This window comes from Pseudophryne corroboree, chromosome 12, assembly GCF_028390025.1.
Source record: "Pseudophryne corroboree isolate aPseCor3 chromosome 12, aPseCor3.hap2, whole genome shotgun sequence".
NCBI lineage: Eukaryota > Metazoa > Chordata > Amphibia > Anura > Myobatrachidae > Pseudophryne > Pseudophryne corroboree.
This window is the reverse complement of record NC_086455.1, coordinates 70,570,817-70,595,606: the sequence shown is the minus strand read 5'-3', so window position 1 is coordinate 70,595,606 and position 24,790 is coordinate 70,570,817. Positions and strand designations below refer to the sequence as shown.

At 47.1% G+C, this 24,790-nt stretch overlaps 1 protein-coding gene across 1 annotated transcript in view; it reads right to left on the bottom strand.

The window, feature by feature from the left end:
- Nucleotides 1-3,823: 3,823 nt before the first annotated feature.
- SOS2 (SOS Ras/Rho guanine nucleotide exchange factor 2) overlaps nucleotides 3,824-24,790 on the bottom strand; it is a 181,934-nt gene continuing 160,967 nt past the window's right edge. Inside the window, exons 22-23 of the mRNA XM_063947620.1 lie at nucleotides 19,215-19,324; nucleotides 3,824-6,506 (exon numbers count right to left, since the gene is read on the bottom strand). Of these exons, the coding sequence (XP_063803690.1) occupies nucleotides 5,997-6,506; nucleotides 19,215-19,324 (620 nt within the window). The 3' untranslated portion in view covers nucleotides 3,824-5,996. The remainder of the gene's footprint in view (nucleotides 6,507-19,214; nucleotides 19,325-24,790) is intronic.

Genomic DNA, 24,790 nt, shown 5'->3' with positions numbered 1-24,790 from the left:
TGAACAAATGGTCTGGGTCTCACCTGCACATGCACCGGAAAATAAGTCTATCTTCCAGGGCCAGGATTTCTCTCCTGTGGTGGCTACAAAGCTCTCACCTTCTAGAGGGACGCAGATTCGGAATCCAGGACTGGGTCCTGCTGACAACAGATGCAAGTCTCCGAGGCTGGGGTGCAGTCACGCAAGGAAGAAATTTCCAGGGAAAATGGTCAAACCAGGAATCTTGTCTCCACATAAATGTTCTCGAGTTAAGAGCCATTTACAACGGCCTGCTACAAGCAAAGAGCCTTCTTCAGGGTCGTCCTGTCCTGATCCAGTCGGACAACATAACAGCGGTGGCGTACGTAAACCGCCAAGGCGGAACAAGGAGCAGGGCGGCTATGGCGGAGGCCACAAGAATCCTTCGCTGGGCGGAACAGCACGTGAGCGCTCTGTCAGCAGTCTTCCTCCCGGGCGTGGACAACTGGGAAGCAGACTTCCTCAGCAGACACGATCTCCATCCGGGAGAGTGGGCTCTTCACCAAGAGGTATTTGCAGAAGTGACGGGGCGTTGGGGAATTCCTCTGATAGACATGATGGCGTTTCGCCTCAACAAGAAGCTTCTGAGGTATTGTTCCAGGTCAAGAGACCCCCAAGCCAGTGCAGTGGACGCCCTGGTAACTCCGTGGGTGTTTCAGTCGGTATATATGTTCCCTCCACTTCCTCTCATTCCAAAGGTGCTGGGGATCATACGACGAACAAGGGTTCAGGCGATTCTCGTCGTTCCAGACTGGCCACGCAGGGCCTGGTATCCGGATCTTCGGGAATTGCTTGTGGAAGATCCTTGGCCGCTTCCTCTAAGAGAGGACTTGTTACTGCAGGGGCCCTGCGTGTTTCCGGACCGCGGCTGCGTTTGATGGAAGTTAAGCGCCAAATCTTAGCTCGAAAAGGTATTCCTGGGGAGGTCATCCCCACTCTCCTTAAGGCTAGGAAGGAGGTTACGGCAAAACATTATCACCGTATTTGGAGATAGTATGTTTTGTGGTGTGAAACCAAAACTGCTCCTGCGGAGGAATTTTACTTGGGTCGGTTTCTCCATTTTTTGCAGGCAGGCGTCGATGCAGGCCTGAAATTGGGTTCCATCAAAGTGCAGATTTTGGCTTTATTCTTTATTTTCTTTCAAAAGGAATTGGCCGTCCTTCCAGAGGTTCAGACTTTTGTGAAGGGAGGCTGCATATCTATCCTCCATTTGTGCCGCCGTGGGATCTTGAAGTGGTCTTGCAGTTTCTTATGTCTCACTGGTTTTAACCTTTGCGTAAGGTTGAGTTGAAGTTTCTCACGTGGAAAGTGGTCATGCTTCTGGCTCTGGCGTCTGCCAGGCGAGTGTCAGAGTTGGCGGCCTTATCTCACAAGAGTCCATATTTGATCTTCCATTCGGATAGAGCAGAATTGAGGACTCGTCAACAATTTATGCCAAAGGTGGTTTCTTCGTTTCACATTAACCAACCTATGGTGGTGCCTGTGGCTACAGATGCTGTGGCGGTTCCAAAGTCTCTTGATGTTGTAAGAGCTTTGAAAATTTACGTCGCCAGAGCGGCTCTTACCAGGAAAACAGAGGCTTTGTTTGTCCTGTATGCTTCCAACAAGATTGGAAATCCTGCTTCTAAGCAAACTATTGCACGCTGGATTTGTAATACGATTCAGCAAGCTCATTCTTCGGCTGGGCTACCGTTGCCGAAGTCAGTAAAGGCCTATTCTACCAGAAGAGTGGGCTCGTCTTGGGCGGCTGCCTGAGGGGTCTCGGCACTTTAGCTTTGCCGAGCAGCTACGTTGGTGGGTTCAAACACCTTTGCTAAGTTTTACAAGTTTGATACCCTGGCTGATGAGGACCTCATGTTTGCTCAATCGGTGCTGCAGTCTCGTCCGCACTCTCCCGCCCGTTCTGGAGCTTTGGTATAGACCCCATGGTCCTTTTGGAGTCCCCAGCATCCTCTAGGACGTAAGAGAAAATAGGATTTTAGTACCTAATAGTCCGTAGAGGATGCTGGGCGCCCCATCCCAGTGCGGACTGTTACTTGCAGTGTATTATTACTGGTTAAATTTGTTTACACGCGGGTTGTGTATTAGTTATGTTCAGCTTGTTGTGTTGTTAATTCATACTGTTATCTGGTTTCCTGATACTCCGGTTGTACGGTATGTTTGTGGTGTGGGCTGGTAGGTTTCTCGCCCTTAGTTTAAACAAAAATCCTTTCCTCGAAATGTCAGTCTCTCCTGGGCACAGTTCCTATAACTGAGGTCTGGAGGAGGGGCATAGAGGGAGGAGCCAGTTCACACCCAGTCAAAGTCTTTTTAGTGTGGCCAAGCTCCTGCGGATCCGTCTATACCCCATGGTCCTTTTGGAGTCCCCAGCATCCTCTACGGACTAGGAGAAAAGGATTTACCGGTAGGTACTAAAATCCTATTTCACATCTGTGAGAAGACTCGTCTGGGGTCCTGAGGACTGAGTTTGAGAACCTCTGGCCTAGAGGAACAACTGCATCGTTTTTTTAGTTTCCAGTGAATTAAAGGAAGATTTTTTTCCTTTGGAATACAAGGAGATAACCTTGATTGGAATGCATGAATCATTTATTTTTTTTTAGTCCTAGTTTGATAACAGTTTGGAGGATTATTTTAATATGTTTAACAATGGGGTTTGTGTTTTACATATTGTTACTGTAGTATAGAGGTAGGCAAGGTGTGGCTGACACTGCAGCTGCTGTGGAACTACTCATCCCAGCATACCTTGCCCCAGTTTTAGAATGCAGTGCCATAAACAGTGGACGCTATTGTACCAAATGTAAAACATGCTGCTTTACATTTAAAATTATCACTAGAATACCAAAGTAGGGTGTTTGCTTTTTTAACTACTGTAAGACGAATCTGGTTCACACTAATGTGTCTACCCCTCTCCTAGCCAAACATTTCCTTTATTGCTGGTCGTTACTACCTTACTCTTGCCTGTGAATAACTAGTCTTGTTGTATTACTTTGTCTCTGTGGAGTATGATATCATATATATGTAAAGGTTAATAAATATAACAATTAAGCATCTCTTAATATTTACATTATACACATGGAAAAAATATATAAGGCTAGAGCCCTTTAATAACATTTTTACAGGACAGTATACCTCCATCTGGCCTTTTCCCCAATTTTATTAAAACAACCATCAATGTGCAAATAAACTCAACCTTACTGTGTTAGGTACTGCAGGAATGGGCTAGGTATGGCTGACCGGCACTGGGGATCCCGGCGGCCAGCATACCGACCGCGGGATCGCTGGCGGGGGCGAGAGCAACGAAGCCCCTTGTGGGCTCGGTGGCAAGCTGCGCTCGCCACAGGTTCTACTTCTATTCCCACTCTATGGGTGTCGTGGTCGCCCACGAGTGTTGGTCGGCATGCCGACTGTTGATATTTAGAGGGGTTGGGATGTAGGAGTCAGTATTGTGAAGACCGCCGATCACATAACTACATCCGTAGGTATAGATGAAAAAAAAAAAAGTGCGGTTGATTGGACGTGTGTACACACACCATAAGATGTGAACGATATCTCTGTACACTATATTGCATCGTTTGTGTAGCACAGCCGATGTGATATATCTGCTTAGGACGTCATTCACATAGACAGTGTGTGTACACATGTGCAGGTGGTTGCTACGATATATTGTTAGCTGTACGAATGATATATCGCCTGGTGCATATCCAGCCTTAGAATCTGACATGTACGCATGGCTTACCATATCTGATACAGATCACTTAGTCTCACACCTTCACGCGACACAGAAACGTATCAGAGATCCACAGGGTTAAGACTACTGTAAATTTATTACATCTGTTAAGAACACAGATACAAAGCACAGTAAAAGGCCACAGGACAGGAAATAAACGTGGCTCTTAAGACATCTGTACAAACACTGCTGAAACCTGATAAGTCATGTGACATCCCACACCATCGTCATTAGAGGCTCAGTTAAAATAAAATTGCGACTGAGTTTGCAGATTTAATCAGGAGCTTAACCTTAAGCGACGTCGGATTTATACCACCGCTACCAAAGTATGATTAATCAGAAGAGACTGTAGAATGCTTTCATTTGTTCTTGTTCGTGTATCACAATGTTATTTAGTTACCTTCCATATGCATCAGCTGAAATCCAGGTAGATCGATCCAGAATAGCCGTAAAAGAGGAATACAACATACCAGCTATATCAGTTTTTAATCACAATACGGTTTTCCTTCACTTTATCCGAGAGTGCCATGATTTTGGGAAAAAAATAAATAAATATAACTTTGTACTGTGCCATGCCCAGTGGAAGGAGACACACAGGTTGCATGTTCACAAGAGTGTAGCCAACATGTTCTCTCTTCCTCACGGATGTTATGAGCGCTTAACAAACCAATATTATCTTCTTACTAACGGTCTTGTCTATTACGTGGCTTCATCCATGGACTGTGCAGGCAACACATCTAAGCTGTGGTTTTGATGTAGACTACTCTACGTTATAAAAAAATATCTATAAAAGGGCAATAACTGAATATCTGATCGAACGTTCAATTTTTGTTTTTCAAATCCTTTTCATGCCATTTGCAAATTCTGTGCTTAAGACACATTTGTGATAAGATTTTGAAAAAAAAAAAAAACATGGCATGAGACTTTATTGAGAATATTGTGCTTCAACCTTTTTGCTTTGTGACCTACCAAGACTACCAAACACTTTGCCAGCGGCATTGGTTCTGCGCAGTAAAGCACTCCATGGCGGCTTAAGACATTCTTCAGAAAATAAGTGACTGTTTAAGAACCTGTTAAGGGAAAATTGTTATTACATGGCTGAAGGAGCTGGGATGTGTCCTTTGCCAGTTCCCAACACACAAACCTGATAGCGTATACATTCAGCGGAGATCTCCCCCCCAAAGAAAAGGCAACTTATGAGCCCAGTCTGGCTTTTACCTGCTAAAATAAAGGAAAAAGGCACATTTGAATACGCTGCATGCTTAATACTAATTATTCGAGATCCAGTAGCTATTTATTTCTTTAGGTAGTGTTTGTGACAAATAAACATGTAGTGCACTTCAATTCTATATGAAAACTTGTTTCTTGCTAGGTTCTCTTTGTTGAATTCTGACAGTCGGTAAACACTTGCCTATGCAAAGAGAGTCAGCTGCCGTTTGCGGGAGACATAAAAAAACAGACTTCCAATTCCCTAGGAAGCAGTAATAAACTTGAGGCACTGTGCGTCTCACTGCCGTCATTAGCTCCTAATGAATTTATGGGCCGCATTCTCCCGCACATTGGCTGCTTGTAGGCGACAGGTAGACTGTAACCCCTTCACCTTCGCAGGGGTCAGCACTGTCTGCTCTGCAGGGTCTATTAGGACTTATCCAGCAATAGAGAGCCTAGTGGAATGATGTAACTTCTAGATTCCTAAGGCGGTTCAATGACGCTGTATGTCCCGGTTCAGCGTTTGGAAATAAATAGGCCACTAGTGCTTTAAATAAATGTAACAAAATATCCCTCCTAAAAAAACAACAACACAATCCCATATAATTATATGGTTCCGTGTATATAACCGATGTCTCACTGATTTGGTCTTTCGGAGGGTACAGTGCAAAACAAAAAAGTAACAAACGAAAAAAAAGCTCTGGACAAGCATGGTGTGTCCAAAAGGTCAGGACACATTTTCACCTGAGGCAGTAACACGCTGTTTTAGTGTTTGAAGGCCGTAGTGTGTTGAAACAGTCCTCCCATGGACTTCATTCCTGCGCTTGCTGTTTGCGATCAGTAGCACTTAAAAAAAAAAAAAAAAGAGTGTTATTGTTAAACCCCTCTGTCGTTAAACAAGCGACAATAAATCAGGCAGAGAATGGGTTAAAAGTGAAAGTACAGTGCCTTTTCCAAAATAAATTACAAAAACACAAAGAAAGTGAAGTATAAGTCCATTTGCTGATCCCTATCCAGTGTCAAGGACTGTTATGGCTATACGTCATTGCGGAGTTTCTGAATTTTCCAATAAGGTTAGTCTGTGCAAAGGTGGATGGGAGAAATCCCTTTTGTAAGTCTTTGGAGGCAGTTTTGGTAGCTGAGGACTGGAGTTCTGCCTGGGAGGAACCGGAGGAGCTGCAGACTGAAAGAGGTTGTTGTGGCTCGCGCTAAGACCGCAGCAGCGTCGCAACACTCTTGGAGATGGGGTACTGGGAGGGGTACAAGGAGAGTTTGGAACTGTGTTGACCTCCCTGAACCATTCCTGCTCTCTGTGAAGACGTCCCAGGGGTGGAGGCTGAAGATTCAAGGGGCAGTTTATAAAGTGTTCTGGAGGCCTCTGTGGGACTGGTGGTGGGGTGTCGGGAAGCGGATCTCTCGGTGGAGGGGGAGGCGGGCTGTGCAGAGGTCCATCAAACTGCCCAATATAAGCAGGAACTCTGGGCTGGATCTTTGGAGGTGGAGGCAATCTGGGTGGAATGGCGGGAGGTTCCTCATCTTGTCTAGAATTTCCCTGGATGAAATGGTGAAACGTGCAATCAGTATAGCTCCAGTGATGTAAAAATAAAATGCACATATATATCAAAGGTATCAAATAAATACATAAATCCCAACAATTTATTTGTATTTCAAATTATTGATTAAAAAACGGGATTTTGGTACTTACCGGTAAATCCATTTCTCCGATTCCACAGGGGACACTGGAAGGTCATTATGGTGGGTATAGATGTTGGACAAGTGGAGCCGAAACTTTAAATTCTTTGAATAGTGACTGGCTCCTCCCCTTTATGCCCCCGCCCACAGACCAGTTTAGAAAACTGAGCCCGAGAGGAGACGGCGCGATACAACAAGACAAAGGAGGAGGAGAAAGAACGAGAACAGTATATGTGTATGTATATATAATAAGAATTTACTCACCGGTAATTCTATTTCTCGTAGTCCGTAGTGGATGCTGGGGACTCCGTAAGGACCATGGGGAATAGCGGGCTCCGAAGGAGACTGGGCACATCTAAGAAAGAATTAGGACTACCTGGTGTGCACTGGCTCCTCCCTCTATGCCCCTCCTCCAGACCTCAGTTGGGAAACTGTGCCCGGAAGAGCTGACACAATAAGGAAAGGATTTGGAATCCCGGGTAAGACTCATACCAGCCACACCAATCACACCGTACAACTCGTGATACTATACCCAGTGAACAGTATGAATAACACCTGAGCCTCTCAAACAGATGGCTCCAAACAATAACCCTTTAGTTAGGCAATAACTATATACAAGTATTGCAGACAATCCGCACTTGGGATGGGCGCCCAGCATCCACTACGGACTACGAGAAATAGAATTACCGGTGAGTAAATTCTTATTTTCTCTGACGTCCTAGTGGATGCTGGGGACTCCGTAAGGACCATGGGGATTATACCAAAGCTCCCAAACGGGCGGGAGAGTGCGGATGACTCTGCAGCACCGAATGAGCAAACTCAAGATCCTCCTCAGCCAGGGTATCAAACTTGTAGAATTTAGCAAATGTGTTTGAACCCGACCAAGTAGCAGCTCGGCAAAGTTGTAAAGCCGAGACCCCTCGGGCAGCCGCCCAAGAAGAGCCCACTTTCCTTGTGGAATGGGCTTTTACAGATTTAGGATGCGGCAATCCAGCCGCAGAATGTGCAAGTTGAATCGTGCTACAGATCCAGCGAGCAATAGTCTGCTTTGAAGCAGGAGCACCCAGCTTGTTGGGTGCATACAGGATAAATAGCGAGTCAGTCTTCCTGACTCTAGCCGTCCTGGAAACATAGATTTTCAGGGCCCTTACTAGATCTAGCAACTTGGAATCCTCCAAGTCCCGAGTAGCCGCAGGCACCACAATAGAGTGGTTCAAATGAAACGCTGATACCACCTTAGGAAGAAATTGGGGACGAGTCCTCAATTCCGCCCTAACCATATGGAAAATCAGATAAGGGGCGGGATGTATTAACATACATCGCCGCACCTCACCGGTTACCGCAGCGATGTTGATCGCGTATGTACTAACATGCGATCAACATCGCGATGCGGTGACGGAGGCCCCCCGCGATACCTGTTAGGTGGTCTGCGGGGGGTCTCCGTCACCTCCATGGGGTCCCCACACTGCCTTGATGCCGGGTAGCAGCAGCAGGCTGCCCCCGGCGCCTCCTCCTCCCCCCTGCAGCCGGAAGGACGTCCGGCTGCGTTGCTAGGGGGAGGAGGAGATTACCTTCCGGGTCCGGGGCATCATGGAGGAAGGTAAGCTGGGGGGGAGAGAGGTCGGCGTTTGCGGCGGTGTCGACGGGTTGCGGCGGTCGGCGAAAAGAAGCCCATAGGCTTCTATAGGGTATCGCCATCCAGAGATGGCGATACCCTGCACGCCGAAAACGCGGCGGTAGGGTGTTAGTAAATATGAAAATGTGGTAAAACCCCCGTTTTCGGGGGTTTTACCGCATTTTTGCTTTAGTACATCCCGCCCAAGGGCTTTTACAAGACAAAGCCGCCAATTCTGACACACGCCGGGCCGAAGCCAAGGCCAACAGCATGACCACTTTCCACGTGAGATATTTTAGCTCCACGGTTTTAAGTGGCTCAAACCAATGCGACTTTAGGAAATCCAACACCACGTTGAGATCCCAAGGTGCCACTGGAGGCACTAAAGGGGGCTGAATATGCAGCACTCCCTTAACAAAAAACTTCAGGCCGTGAAGCCAGTTCTTTTTGGAAGAAAATCGACAGAGCCGAAATCTGGACCTTAATGGAACCGAATTTGAGGCCCATAGTCACCCCTGACTGTAGGAAGTGCAGAAAACGACCCAGCTGAAATTCCTCCGTTGGGGCCTTCCTGGCCTCACACCACGCAACATATTTTCGCCATATGCGGTGATAATGTATTGCGGTCACATCCTTCCTAGCTTTAATCAGCGTAGGGATGACTTCCTCCGGAATGCCCTTTTCCTTCAGGATCCGGTGTTCAACCGCCATGCCGTCAAACGTAGTTGCGGTAAGTCTTGGAACAGACAGGGCCCCTGCTGCAGCAGGTCCTGTCTGAGCGGCAGAGGCCATGGGTCCTCTGAGATCATTTCTTGAAGTTCTGGGTACCAAGCTCTTCTTGGCCAATCCGGAACAATGATTATAGTTATTACTCTTCTCCTTCTTATTCTCCTCAGTACCTTGGGTATGAGAGGAAGAGGAGGGAACACATAAACCGACTGGTACACCCACGGTGTCACTAGAGCGTCCACAGCTATCGCCTGAGGGTCCCTTGACCTGGCGCAATATCTTTTTAGCTTTTTATTGAGGCGGGACGCCATCATGTCCACCTGTGGTCATTCCCACCGGTGTACAATCAGCTTGAAGACTTCTGGATGAAGTTCCCACTCTCCCGGGTGGAGGTTGTGTCTGCTGAGGAAGTCTGCTTCCCAGTTTTCCACTCCCGGAATGAACACTGCTGACAGTGCTATCACGTGATTCTCCGCCCATCGAAGAATCCTTGTGGCTTCTGCCATTGCTATCCTGCTTCTTGTGCCGCCTTGTCGATATACCTGGGCGACAGCCGTGATGTTGTCTGACTGAATCAGCACCGGTTGTTTTTGAAGCAGGGATTCTGTTTTACTCAGGGCATTGTAAATGACCCCTAGTTCCAGAATATTTATATGCAAGGAAGTTTTTGTCCTTGGACGTTTTCTTCCCTGAGTGACTGCCCCCCACCCTCGGAGGCTTGCATTCGTGGTCACCAGGACCCAGTCCTGTATGCCGAATCTGCGGCCTTCGCGAAGATGAGCACTCTGCAGCCACCACAGCAGAGACACCCTGGCCCTTGGTGACAGGGTGATCCACCGATGCATCTGAAGATGCGATTCGGACCACTTGTCCAAGAGATCCCACTGGAAGATCTTCGCATGGAACCTGCCAAAGGGAAACGCTTCGTAAGAGCTACCATCTTTCCCAGGATTCGCGCGCAGTGATGCACCGACACCTGTTTTGGTTGCAGAGATGATAATTCCTGGGCCTTCTCCTCCGGGAGAAAAACCTTCTTCTGTTCTGTGTCTAGAATCATACCCAGGAACAGCAGACGCGTTGCGGGAATCTGCTGCGACTTTGGGATATTCAGGATCCAGCCGTGCTGATGCAGCACTTCCTGAGATAGTGCTACGCTGACTAGCAACTGCTCCTTGGACCTCGCCTTTTCAGGAGATCGTCCAAGTACGGGATAATTATAACTCCCTTCTTTCTAAGGAGTATCATCATTTTGGCCATTACCTTGGTAAATACCCTCGGTGCCGTGGACAGACCAAACGGCAACGTCTGGCATTGGTAATGACAGTCCTGTACCACAAACCTGAGGTACTCCTGGTGAGGTGGGTACATGGGGACACCCTCTTCCAGGCTTGTATAACCGCCCTGGGCGATTCCATCTTGAACTTCCTTATATAAGTGTTCAAGAATTTTAATTTTAGGATGGGTCTCACCGAACCATCTGGTTTCGGTACCACAACATTGTGGAATAGTAACCCCGCCCCTGTTGAAGGGGGGGGGGGGGTACCTTGATTATCACCTGCTGGAAGTACAGCTTGTGAATAGCGTCCAGTACTACCTCCCTTCCTTAGGGAGCAGCCGGCAAGGCAGATTTGAGGTAACGGCGAAGGGGAGTGGCCTCTAACTCCAGCTTGTATCCCTGAGATACCACTTGTAGAACCCAGGGATCTACCTGTGAGCGAACCCACTGGTCGCTGAAGTTCCGGAGACGCGCCCCCACCGCACCTGGCTCCGCCTGTGGAGCCCCAGCGTCATGCGGTGGACTTTAGAGGAAGCGGGGGAGGATTTTGGTTCCAGGGAACTGGCTGTCTGGTGCAGCTTTTACCCTCTACCCCTGCCTCTGGGCAGAAAGGAAGCGCCTCTGACCCGCTTGCCTTTTTGTGGCCGAAAGGACTGTACCTGATAATACGGTGCTTTCTTCGGCTGTGAGGAAACCTGAGGTAAAAATGTCGACTTCCCAGCTGTTGCTGTGGATACTAGGTCCGAGAGACCCTCCCCAAACAATTCCTCACTCTTATAGGGCAAAACCTCCATGTGCCTTTTAGAATCAGCATCACCTGTCCACTGCCGAGTCCATAATACTCTTCTGGCAGAAATGGACATTGCATTAATTTTAGATGCCAGCCGGCAAATATCCCTCTGTGCATCTCTCATATATAAGACCACGTCTTTAAAATGCTCTATGGTTAGCAAAATAGTATCCCTGTCTAGTATCCATATTATCTGACAGGGTATCGGAGCAAGCTGCTGCAGCACTACACACTGAAGCAATTGCAGGTCTCAGTATAATACCTGAGCGTGTATATACAGACTTCAGGATAGCTTCCTGCTTTTTATCAGCAGGCTCCTTTAAGGCGGCCGTATCCTGAGACGGCAGTGCCACCTTTTTTGCCAAGCGTGTGAGCGCCTTCTCCACCCTAGGGGACGTCTCCCAACGTAACCTGTCCTTTGGCGGGACAGGGTACGCCATCAGTAACGTTTTAGAAATTACTATTTTCTTATCGGGGGAACCCCACTTCACACACTTTATTCAATTCATCTGATGGGGGAAGAACCACTGGATACTTTTTCTCCCCAACTATAATACCCTTTTTTGTGGTAACTGGGTTAATGTCAGAAATGTGCAACACATTTTTCATTGCCGTAATCATACAACGGATGGCCCTTGTGGATTTTACATTTGTCTCATCGTCGTCTACACTGGAGTCAGACTCCGTGTCGACATCTGTGTCTGCCATCTGAGGTAGCGGGCGTTTTTGAGCCCCTGATGGCTTTTGAGACGCCTGGGCAGGCACGAGCTGAGAAGCCGGCTGTCCCACTGCTGTACGTCATCTAGCCTTTTATGTAAAGGAGTTGACACGGTCGGTTAATACCTTCCACATATCCACCCACTCTGGTGTCGACCCCGCAGGGGGTGACATCACACTTATCGGCACCTGCTCCGCCTCCATATAATCTTCCTCATCAATCATGTCGACACAGCCGTACCGACACACACACACACACAGGGAATGCTCTGACTGAGGACAGGACCCCACAAAGTCCTTTGGGGAGACAGAGAGAGAGTATGCCAGCACACACCAGAGCGCTATATAATGCAGGGATTCACACTACACACAGTGATTTTTCCCCTATAGCTGCTATAAATATACAGTTTGCGCCTATATTTAGTGCCCCCCCTTTATTTTTCACCCTATTGAGCCTGGAAACTGCAGGGGAGAGCCTGGGGAGCGTCCCTCCAGCGGAGCTGTGAGAGGAAATGGCGCCAGTGTGCTGAGGGAGATAGCCCCGCCCCCTTCTCGGCGGACTTCTCCCGCTTTTTTAAGGATATTTTTGGCTGGGGATTTTACACATATATAGTCTTACTGACTATATTATGTGTTTTATGCCAATATAAGGTACTCTTATTGCAGCCCAGGGCGCCCCCCCCCCAGCGCCCTGCACCCATCAGTGACCGGAGTGTGTGGTGTGCATGGGGAGCAATGGCGCACAGCTGCAGTGCTGTGCGCTACCTTAATGAAGACCGGAGTCTTCAGCCGCCGATTTCCTGGACGTTCTTCTTGCTTCTGGCTCTGCAAGGGGGACGGCGGCGCGGCTCCGGGACCGGACGACCGAGGCTGAGGCCTGTGTTCGATCCCTCTGGAGCTAATGGTGTCCAGTAGCCTAAAAGCCCAAGCTAGCTGCAAGCAGGTAGGTTCGCTTCTCTCCCCTAAGTCCCTCGTAGCAGTGAGTCTGTTACCAGCAGATCTCACTGAAAATAAAAAACCTAAATATATACTTTCTTTTCTAGGAGCTCAGGAGAGCCCCTAGTGTGCAACCAGCTCGGCCGGGCACAGAATTCTAACTAAGGTCTGGAGGAGGGGCATAGAGGGAGGAGCCAGTGCACACCAGGTAGTCCTAATTCTTTCTTAGATGTGCCCAGTCTCCTTCGGAGCCCGCTATTCCCCATGGTCCTTACGGAGTCCCCAGCATCCACTAGGACGTCAGATATATATATATATATATATATATATATTAAACAAACAAGAACAATTGTCATCTGTCCACATTAGTGTAAAAAAACTGAAGACTATTCTTCCTCACTGGAGAAACTAAACCCAAAGACGCCCAGCGCTGGGAGGGTGTCCAATGTCCCCTGTGGTATCGGAGAAATGGATTTACCAGTAAGTACCAAAATCCCGTTTTCGCCTTCATACACTGGGGGACACTGGAAGGTCATTATGGTGGGGATGTCCTAGAGCTCCCATTACGGGCGGGAAAGGCTGAAAGTCCTGTAAAACCGCTCGGCCAAACTGAGCAGCCGAAGCCGCAAAAGTATCAAACTTCTAGAACTTGATAAACATATGTTTCCCCGACCAAGTTGCCGCTCTACACAACTGCGTCAAGGAAACGCCACTAGTAACCGCCCAGGAAGAACCCACTGACTTAGTGGAATGTGTGGAGACTGAAGTAGGCGGAGGTAGCGATGCTGCTAGATACGCCTGTCGAATAGTAAATCTGATCCAACGTGCTAATATCGGTTTTGAGGCCGGCCATCCTGGCTTGGCGGCATCATAGAGCACAAAAAGAGCATCCGTTTTGCGTAAAGTAGCGGTTCTCTCTACATAAATCCGCAGGCCCCGAACAACGTCCAGGGATCTTGAAGAGGGAGAGTCGCCTGAGAGTACTGGAACCACAATAGGCTGATTAATATGAAAGGCCGAAACAACCTTAGGTAAAAAAAGATCTGTGAGTGCGAAGTTCCGCTCTGTCCTCATGGCAGATCAAATACGGATGACGGCACGAGAGAGCTACCAACTCAGAGATCCTCCGAGCCAAGGCCAGTGCCAACAGTAACACCACCTTCCATGTAAGGAATTTGAGCTCTACCGATTCCAGAGGCTCAAATAGAGATGATTGCAAAAATGAAAGAACCGTATCCAGATCCCAGAGAGTTGTGGGAGGAACGAACGGTGGCTTAAGGCGGATAACCCCCTGAAGAAAAGTCTGTACCGCAGGCAGTAAAGCCCATTTTTTCTTTTGAAAAAAATTGACAGGGTGGAAATTTGAACCTTTAGCGACCCTAGGCTCAAACCCGCCGAGAAGCCAACCTGGAGGAAAAGGAGACGTCTGGCCAACCTAAAGGAAGTAGGCGAGAAATGACGCTGTTCACACCATGAGACGTATGACCTCCAAATGCGATAATAGTGTCTAGAAGTGACCTCCTTTCTAGCATTCATCATAGTAGGAATCACTGGTGTTGGGATGCCGTTTTGTCTTAAAAGTTCCCTCTCAACAACCACGCCATCAAATGTAGCCGCTGTAAGTCCGGATAAACGAAAGGACCTTATGACGGCAAATCCCGTCTCAGAGGTAGCGGCCACGGGTCGTCAGACTAACTGAAGGAGATCGCTGTACCAAGTTCTTCGAGGCTGGTCTGGAGCCACATGTAGAACTTTGACGGTTTCCCGTTTGATTCTCTTGAGAAGACGTGGCAATAGGGGAAACAGGTACACAAATTGGAAAGTTCAAGGTATCGTCAATGCGTCGACCGCCTCTGCCTGTGGCTCTCTGGTGCGAGAGCAATACCGAAGAAGGTTGTGGTTCCATCTGGACGCCATGAGATCGATTTGCGGGAGTCCCCATCGATGAACCAGTTGCTGAAAAACATGCGGAGTTAGTTCCCATTTGCTTGGATGCATATCCTGACGACTTAGGTAATCGGCCTCCCAATTCTCCACTCCTGGAATGAACAACGCCGATATTGCTACTGCATACCTCTCGGCCCATAAGAGGATCTTGGTGACCTCCTTCATAGCGTCTCTGCTGCGGGTTCCCCCATGGCGATTTATGTATGCAACAGACGTGGCATTGTCTGACTGCATGCATACTGCTCGTCCTTGTAGGAGATGACTTGCCAACAGGACAGCGTTGTAGACAGCTAGAAGTTCCAGAATATTGATAGGTAGAGTCTGTTCTTGGAAAGTCCAGAGACCCTGGAATTGGTAATCTAGAGTTACCGCTGCCCAGCCGCGGAGGCTGGCTTCCGTCGTGAGAATGACCCAATCCAGGACAGCAAAGTCTCTGCCCTATGACTGATTTGCCGTCTTCAGCCACCAAAGCAATGACAGATGAGTTTTGGGGCTTAGTTGAACCTTCTGATGCATAAAAAGATGCAAACCGGACCATTTGGAAAGGAGATCTAGTTGAAATGGTCTGGAGTGGAACCTCCCGTACTGTACTGCTTCGAACGCTGCTACCATCTTTGCCAGAAGACGAATGCAAAGATGAATCGAAACTCTGCAATGTTGTAAGACCAACCGAACTAACTCTTGAATGGATTGAATCTTGTCCTGAGGGAGAAATATCTTCTGAAGCACAGTGTCCATGATCATGCCTAGGAATTGAAGCCGCTGTGTCGGTTGTAAGAGACTTTTGGATATTTATGATCCAACCGTGTCTCCTGAGAAAGTCTTGTGCTGTTCTCATATCGTCTACTAACTTTTCCTCCGACTGGTCCTTTAGGAGAAGATCGTCTAAGTAGGGGACAATGTTGACCCCTGTGATCGTAAGCGCGCCATCATTATTGCCATCACCTTTGTGAAAACTCGAGGTGCTGAAGACCGACCGAAAGGTAAGGCTTGGAATTGAAAATGTATATCCTTTTCCGCAAAATGGAAACACTGATGGGGCGGCCAAATCGGGATATGGAGGTAGGCATCTCTGATGTTTATTGACACCACAAAGTCCCCTGCTTCTAGACCATTTATGACTGACCGCAGAGACTCCATCTTGAATTTGACTATTCTCAAAAAAGGATTGAGACTCTTTAAATTCAGAATGGTTCTTACCGAGCCGTCCGGCTTCGGCACCACGAACAAACTGGAATAAAATCCCTGTTTCTGCTAGTGTAAAGGTACAGGAACGATGACACCCTTCTCCAGGAGATTCTGTATAGCCAAGAGAAGAGAATCCCGACGCTCCTGTGAAACTGTAAACTTGTTGTAAAATATTTTGGAGGAGGATGTAACTGAAACTTGAGTCTGTATCACTGAGTAATAATGTCCCTTACCCAGGCGTCTGTGCATGTTTCCGACCGAATCTGTACGAAACTTAGTAACAGAGCTCCAACTCTGGAATCCCCCAAGAGGGAGTGAAGCCAGTCATGCGGCAGGCTTAGTGGCTGGTTCAGTGTCCGTCTGTATGGCAGCTGTAGCACGACCATGTCCTCTGCCACCTCTGAAAGACGTGGCTCCACCTCTAGAACTTCCTCTGAACTTTGATGGAGGTCGAAAGGACGGTCCAGAGTAAGTCTTTCTGGGAGGAGGAGCTGCAGAAGGAAGATGTGTTGACTTACCTCCCGTGGCCTTAGAGATTAGAGTGTCCAGTTCCTGACCCAACAGGAACTCACCATTATACGGTATTGCTTCTACCGCCTTCTTGGAATCCGCTTGCCATTGCTTAAGCCAAAGCGTACGGCGAGCTGAAATAGACAAGGCCGATATCCTGGATCCAATGGTTCCGGCGTCCTTGGATGCTTCCCCCAAATATACCACAGACTCTCTGATATGTTCTGCCAGAGTAATCAATTGATCTGTAGGGAGACCAGATTGTAAACCTGTTACCAATTGTTCTGCCCAGGCTTCTATTGCCTTGTTAACCCACATACCAACCAGAGTAGGACAAATAAGTATCCCTGCTGCTATGTAAATAGACTTTAAGGTATTTTCTAACCTGCGGTCTGCTTGCTCCTTTAACGTGGTAGCGCTAGCCACCGGTAAGACCGTCTTCTTTGACAATCTAGATACGGAGGGATCTACCAGAAGAGGGTTCTCTCACTTAGCTCTATTTTCCTCTGGGAAAGGATACGACAGTAACAGTCTACGTGTAACTTGGCATTTCCTGTCAGGGTGCTTCCATGCTAGTGCAAAATGATCATCTATTTCTGTGGAAATAGGAAAGGAGGTCGCACTCTTGTTTTTTTGTAAAAAAAAGCAGGCTGTGGAGGAGTTGGATCAGACTCTGTAATTTGTAACACCTGGCGCACTGCCACTATGAGAGCATTTAAGCCCTCTGATTCAACATCTGCGTCATCCTGTATTAACTCTGTATCCGAGTCCTGAGGAGCTTCACCCTCCTCTAACGCAATGGATATCTTCCATGTCTGAGTCGTCAGACTGCAAAACAGCTAGTAACGGTCTCTTTTTGGAGACTGCCTGTGTAGAAACACAGGTGGGGGATTTAGATGCCCCCATAGACTTATGTAAGTCCTTTACTGACTTGGCTAGACAGTACGCCCACTCTGGTTCAGATAGAGAAGTCTGAGCTCTGGATTCTTCTATATCTTTACGGGAAGCTGCCAGCTCCGCCGACAAATCTGTCATGACTCCGGACAATTGAACCAGCCATGGTGGAGTGGGATCCTGCATATTTTCTTCACAGTTATCACAATATAATGAACCCTCATTCTGTTGAGTGAACTTTGCAGAGCACTTCTTACAAGCATATAGCTTCTGAGAAGCCTTGGAAGAAGTGCCTCTGCCAGTCAGTAATAAAAATGAAGAAAATAAATAAATAAAAATACAGGTACAGTAGTGAACTGTTAGAAACAGAGAGAAGACAATAGAGAGGGGGAAGATAGGTGAGAGACCAGTCACAGCCGCCCTAACTGACAGTTAAACTTAGTGTAACTCACAGGCGTTCCTTTTACAGTTTTACTATATTATAGTGACTCTCCCCCTCTATAGTGGTATCAACGATACCGGACCACCGCTCTGAGCCTTCTGGTTCTGCAGCGTCCTTTGTGTGAACGCTGCCCCAACGTCCAAGCAGCACTTGCAGCGTGTTCTGAAATGGCACCGAGCTGCCGGAAGACGCCGCCGCCGCCTTCTAAGCACTGCGCTTTGGAGCATAGCTCCGCCCCCCCGAGCCTGCTAGGCGGGAAATTCAAAGATGCTTCCTTGCGGTTAGCGCTGAAGTACTGCCGCTGTACAGAGCGGCTTCGGTACTCAGGGTTGGAGCAGAGTGCCCTGTAGGAAGTTATCCGGAGACTCTGCTAGTCAGAGCTCCATTTATACTCACCACTGCCTTGGTGAACCGGCTGGGCACTAGGCTGTGGGGACCCTAGCAGACCTGCATGCAGTGTCTGTACGAGTCCCTCCAGGACTGAAGTCCTTGTAGCCGGGACAATGGCTGCAGTTTAAAGAAACTGTGCCAAAGTCCCACCGGCAGCTCCCACAGTGCAGACAGACAGGGGCAGTAGGCTGTTAAATTCAAAGAATTTAAAGTGCCAGCTCCACTTGTCCACCATCTATACCCACCGTAATGACCTCCCAGTGTCCCCTGGTGGATGAGATTATACAAATTATACAGAGAACAACAAGATGAACTATAGCATAACCTTTTGGGACAATACCTAAATATATTGAGTCGATTCTATGTTTTTGTAATGTGGCGACCATGATGGTGGGCTGCGCACATCATGGCAGACTATGCACAGTGCCATAACAATGCCTCCGCCCAGCTACTCCAGAGGCACTTTGTGGCTCAGGCTTAGAACTGAATCTCTCCCTTTAAGAGAGTCCCATTTCAGAATTGACGGGGGTATGGGGAGTTGATGCAAATAAGATTGTCGTTAATGGTTTTATGAGGGTAACAGCATGGATTGTGTACCATGGCTAACCCAACGCACACTGTCTACCCAATCTGTGTCACCCCCTCCCCTTTAGAATGTAAGCTCTCACAAGCAGGGTCCTCTTCCCTCATGTGCCTTTCCTTCTCTTACTTAAACAATCTTCTACTCCATACTCTATTCGACGGCCCCAGTTTCCTCAGTTTTCTGCCACCCTAACACTTATTTCAGTGTCGTCTGCTGATGCAGATATGTTTATATACCCTGTTCACGCCCTTTTTGTCTTGAACCGTAAGTCACTTTTTTTCTTGTTTTGCTTTTTTGTTTACAAACTGTTTAATTGGGCGCTGCGGATCCCTTGTGGCGCTATATAAATAAAGAACAACAACAGCAATGGCTCACAATTGTTGCGATTATGTACTCCATATTGGAAATGAAACAGATATGGTATATTACGTCATGGTATTAAGTATGGGGTCTGGTTTATTCCACTGAAATATTGATAATAAAAGAGGAGCTATTTATTTATTCAGATGTTTATTTATGCTGCAACCAAGAGGCAGTATAATTACACGTACCATGAGGTTGGAGGTATCCTGATCGACCTTCTTGCGTGGAGGCAATGGGGGAGGCAGCAGAGGCTCTTCACTTAGCCTGTGCAGACTATTGCAAGAACTGAAGAAAGACTCTGGAATGAAATGATAAACAAAATAAATATATCAAACATGCTTTGTGAATGCTGGTGTTGCTACTATTAATGGACTCCTGATTCACAGATTTATGAAAAAATGAAGAAAATCCAGCAGTTGTTCAGACATATCAATGACAGAACATTTAACTACAATACCTTCTAATGAAATTGTTTAGGAACAGAAGTGTTAATTAAAAGGATATGTATGAAAACAAATACAAAAAATACACCCCCCCCCCCCCCACACACACAATACCTAACTAAAAACTATTTAACAAAAAAAAAAAATGGCTTTTTATGATTTTTATTCTTTTAACCTTTTTTTCTTTCTTTCAAGAAATGCAATAATCAGCCAATTCAAACAATTTAAAAGCTCAAAGTATGTATCTTTGGGACAGTAAGGGACATCTATGCTGTTACTAAATATTTATTTGTAGTTTTTGTGGGAACAGGCTAATTTCCACATTGTTTTTAAAATTTCCCACAAGTTTTTGTTGGAAAAAGGACTACAACCGGTTTTTCTCAATTGGATAGTGCAAGAATCGCGAATGCACATACCCAGGTTCATTTATAAACAGGCGAGATAGCCGCATTAATTTATTGACAAAAAAACGTGTGCTTAATTGAATATTCCCCAAAGTGCTTTACATTTGCATTTAAAAAACACATCATACAAAAAGGGGATTTTTGTCCTTACCTGTCAATTTTTTTCTCTCTGAAGCCATGGGGAACATTGGGATGACTATGGATATCGAGTGGAATAGCGGAGACTTGTCACCAAATTGTTAACTGTTTTTTTCCCAGCAGCATAGGCTCCCTCTTCCCTATACCCCGTCCCCTGAGCACCAATAGGTCATGGAGATGGAGGAGGAGTAGAGGAGAGGGAAACCAGCATACATACCAAACGCATAAGAGAGAGAGCTAAGGCAGTAACTGGAAGCAGACAAGTACTGCAGACAAGTACTGCAAGCAGCAGCATCAGGGTGGGCGCCCAGTCCCCATGGCTTCAGAGATAAGGATTTAACAGGTAAGGATAAAAATCCCCTTTTCTCCTATGAGCCATGGTGGACACTGGGATGACTATGGAATGTCCTAAAGCTATCCCCTAAAGGGAGGGAATGCTCTCCTGTGCTACACCTAGCACTCTATGGCACTCTATGACCAAAACTCGCATCTGGCGAAGTAAAGGTGTCAAATTGGTAGAACTTAATGACTATAATGGGCCGGCGTGGCGACCTTGCAAAGCTGTTCCACTGAACCACTAAATGGGCTGACCAGGAAGCCCCGTATGCCCTGGTGGAAAGGGCAAGCACAGAGGTCAGGACTGAAAGGACAAAGCACTAAGGTCCATGACCCTATGGACTAAAGCAATGAAATAAGGAAGATGGTCTTTAATAGGTAAGCCACCAAAGGTCCACCATCTTCGAAGGTTCAAAAGGACCCACCTGGAGATCCCGAAGCACCAAAGAGAGGTCCTATGAAGCCACTGGAGGGACAAATCTAGGCTGGAAATAAGGAATTAAATCCTTGCAGACAAAGGCTTGCAGTCATTAAGTAGGGTACAGATCACCTGAGATGACAAGCTCTTATCTCTCAAGATGTACTTCTCAAGAGCCACCCCTTATAGCGAGGCGTCCAGATCTGGGTGAAGAAAATGACAATGAGACAGCAGGTACGGCTGGAGCAGAAGACAACATGGGGAGTCGACGGACAAGGACAGAAAGTCGGTGTAAAAAGCCTAACAGGCCCAGTCCTGGGCGATAAGAATCACTATGCCCCCCTCCCTGCTTGATCTTCCGCAGGACTAGAGGTATCATGGATATTGGAGGGAACATGTACAGAAGAGGAAATGCCCACAGGATCATTATAGCATCCACCAGAAAGGCTTCCGGATCTTTTTTGCAGGAGCAACAGCGAAGGAGTTTGTGATTGTGGCGCTTTGTCATCAGGTCTATGTCTGGACGACCACAGCAACTTACTAACATGAGAAACACTTCGTGGTGCAGAGTCCATACACCTGAGTGGACATATTGGCGACTTAGAAAGTCGGCCCCCAGTTCTGGACTCTGGGGATGTGAACAGCAGTCAGCCCCAAAAGTTCGGCCCATTGGAAAATGCAGCGGACTTCCCTAATGGCACTCTTGCTTTGTGTACCCCCCCTGATGATTTAGGTACACAACAGCTGTTGCACTGTCAGACTGCACCTTGACAAGCCCGTGAAGAAGGAGGCACTTGACCTTGTAAATGGCCCCGAGTTACAGGACGCTGATCGGACGATTCACTTCCTGTATTGTCCAGCATTCCTGAAATATACATTATGGTAAGAACTTACCGTTGATAACAGTATTTCTCCTAAGTCCACAGGTTCCACAGGATACATTAGGATATGGTTGAGCAACAGCGGATCTTACACCAATCGGTTAAAGCTTTCTGGCCTCCCAGCATGCAGTGGGCCCGTCCATATATCCCCGTCTCCTGGCTCAGGCAAATCAGTTGTTTTCCAAAGCTTAAAGCAGGAGCATCATGCAGAGCACTAATCAGGCGAGAAGGGCACACATGCACACCCTACCGTACAAGAGGGAAGAGGTTAGTGAGTAAAAGGAACCTCAAATCAGGTGCGTCAGGGTGGGATCCCTGTGGAACCTGTGGACTTAGGAGAAATACTGTTATCAACGGTAAGTTCTTACCATAACGTAAATTTCTCCTGCAGGGTCCACAGGGTATCCACAGGATAAATTGGGATGTCCCAAAGCAATTTAGTGGTGGGGACGCTCCTGATAAGACAGGAGAATCCTTCGCCCGAATTCAGCGTCCTGAGAGGCAAAGGTATCTACGGCATAATGTCTAATGAGTGTGTTAATGGAAGACCATGTGGCTGCCTTACATATCTGTTCTGCTGAAGCACCACGCTGTGCTGCCCACGATGGACCTACCTTACGAGTAGAGGGAACAGAGACATTATCCAGAACTGGGAAATCAGCCTGTGAATATGTTTCTGAACTAGTCAACTGAAGCCACCTCGCCAGTGTCTGCTTATTAGCAGGCCATCCTCTCCAGTGAAATCTGTAGAGAACAAAGAGAGAATCTGTCTTTCTGATAGCACTGGTACGATCTACGTAGATCCTTAAGGCACGGACTACGTCCAAATATGCATCTCCCACAGTGAGGTCCGGCCCCTGGAAAGCCGGGACTACAATTTCTTCATTAAGGTGGAATTTAGACACCACCTTAGGAAGATAATCACATTTAGTTCTGAGAACTGCTCTATCTGGATAAAAAAAAAATCAGAAATGGAGGACGACATAATAATGTGCCTAAATCTGAAACTCTTCTAGCTAAAGCCATGGCCAGTAGAAAGAGAACCTTAGCTGTCAACCATTTAAAATCCACTCTTTTAAGTGGTTCAAATGGGACACCTTGAAGGGCCTTTAGAACTAAACTTAGGTCCCAAGGCACAAAAGGAGGTTGAATGCACAGCATTCCCCGGAAAAAAGTGCACACATCCTGTAGGTTGGCAAATTTCTTTTGGACTCATACAGTTAGTGCTGACATCTGCACTCTCAAGGAAGCCACCCTTAAACCTTTATCCATTCCTGCCTGAAGGAATGCTAGGATTCTGGAAACTCTAAAAGACCTGGGATTAAGTTTCTGTTCTCTGCACCATTGAATATAGGCTTGCCATATTCTGTGATAAATGCGAGCTGAGGAGGGTTTCCTTGCTCTAATTAGTGTTTGAATTACCTGTTGTGAGAATCCTCTTGACTTCAGGATGGAGGTTTCTAGAGCCAAGCCGTCAAAGACAGTCGATCCAGATGTCTGTGATGACAAGGCCCCTAAATCAGTAGATCTGGACGTTAAGGTAGTAGGAATGGAGCATCCATCGACATCCTCTGCAGATCTATGTACCAATGTCTTCTGGGCCAAGCCGGAGCTATTAGTATCACTGCACTTTTTCCTTGTTTTACCTTTCTCACCACCCTGGGTAACAGGGCGATGGGAGGAAACACATAGGCCAGATGAAAGTCCCATCTCACTGACAGGGCATCCACAAAAATCGCTTTGGGATCATTTGTTCTTGATCCGTATGCGGGCACCTTGTGGTTCTGACGAGACGCCATGAGATCTATCTCTGGCAACCCCCATCTGGCGACCAGGAAGACTTCCAGGTGTAAAGCCCATTCGTTTATATGAATGGTGTGCAGACTGAGAAATAGACGTTATGGTAAGAACTTACCGTTGATAACGTGATTTCTCTTATGTCCACAGGTATCCACAGGATAACATTGGGATATGGTTGAGCGACAGCGGAAATGGCACCAACACGGTCACGAGCTTTCTGGTCTCCCAGGATGCATCGGGGCTTCACCATATAATCCCGCCCACTGACTCAGTCAGATCAGTTCTTTCCACAGCGATTTAGGCAGGAGCATCAGGTAGAAACCTATTTAGGCGATAAGAACACACATGCACACCCTTCCATACAAGAGGGAAGAGTTTTAGTGATTGTCAAGATCCTCAAATCAGGTGCGTCAGGGTGGGATCCCTGTGGATACCTGTGGACATAAGAGAAATCACGTTATCAACGGTAAGATCTTACCATAACGTCTATTTTTCTGGCTGGGTCCACAGGATTATCCACAGGATAACATTGGGATTCCCAAAGCCAATTTTAGTGGTGGGGACGCTCCTGATTACACAGGAGGACCTTTCGCCCGAAGTCTGCGTCATGAGAGGCAAAAGTATCCAAGGCATAATGTCTGATGAATGTGTTTATGGAAGACCATGTGGCTGCCTTACAAATCTGTTCTGCTGAAGCACCCTGTTGTGCTGCCCATGAAGGACCTACCTTACGTGTAGAGTGTGCAGAGACATTAGCCAGAGTAGGGAGATCTGCATGAGAATAAGCTTCTGATATTACCATTCAGAGCCATCTCGCCAGCATCTGTTTACTAGCAGGCCATCCTCTTCTATGAAATCCGTAGAGGATGAAGAGAGAATTTTTTTTCCTGATGGCACTAGTACGATCTATGTAGATTCTTAAAGCTCGGACCACGTCCAGCGACGCTTCTCCCGCAGATAGTCCTGATACCTGAAAAGCTGGGACTACAATCTCTTCATTCAGATGAAACTTTGATACCACCTTTGGAAGATAACCAGATCTCGTTCTGAGAACTGCTCTGTCTGGAAAAAAACTTAGGAAAGGAGACTTACACGATAACGCTCCTAAATCTGACACTCTTCTGGCTGATGCCAGTGCCAGTAGAAAAAGTACTTTAACCGTTAACCATTTAAGATCTGCTCTCTTAAGCGGTTCAAACGGAGGACCCTGGAGGAATTTCAGAACTAAGGAGGTCATTCCGAGTTGTTCGCTCGCAAGCGGATTTTAGCAGATTTGCTCATGCTAAGCCGCCGCCTACTGGGAGTGAATCTTAGCATCTTAAAATTGAGAACGATGTATTCGCA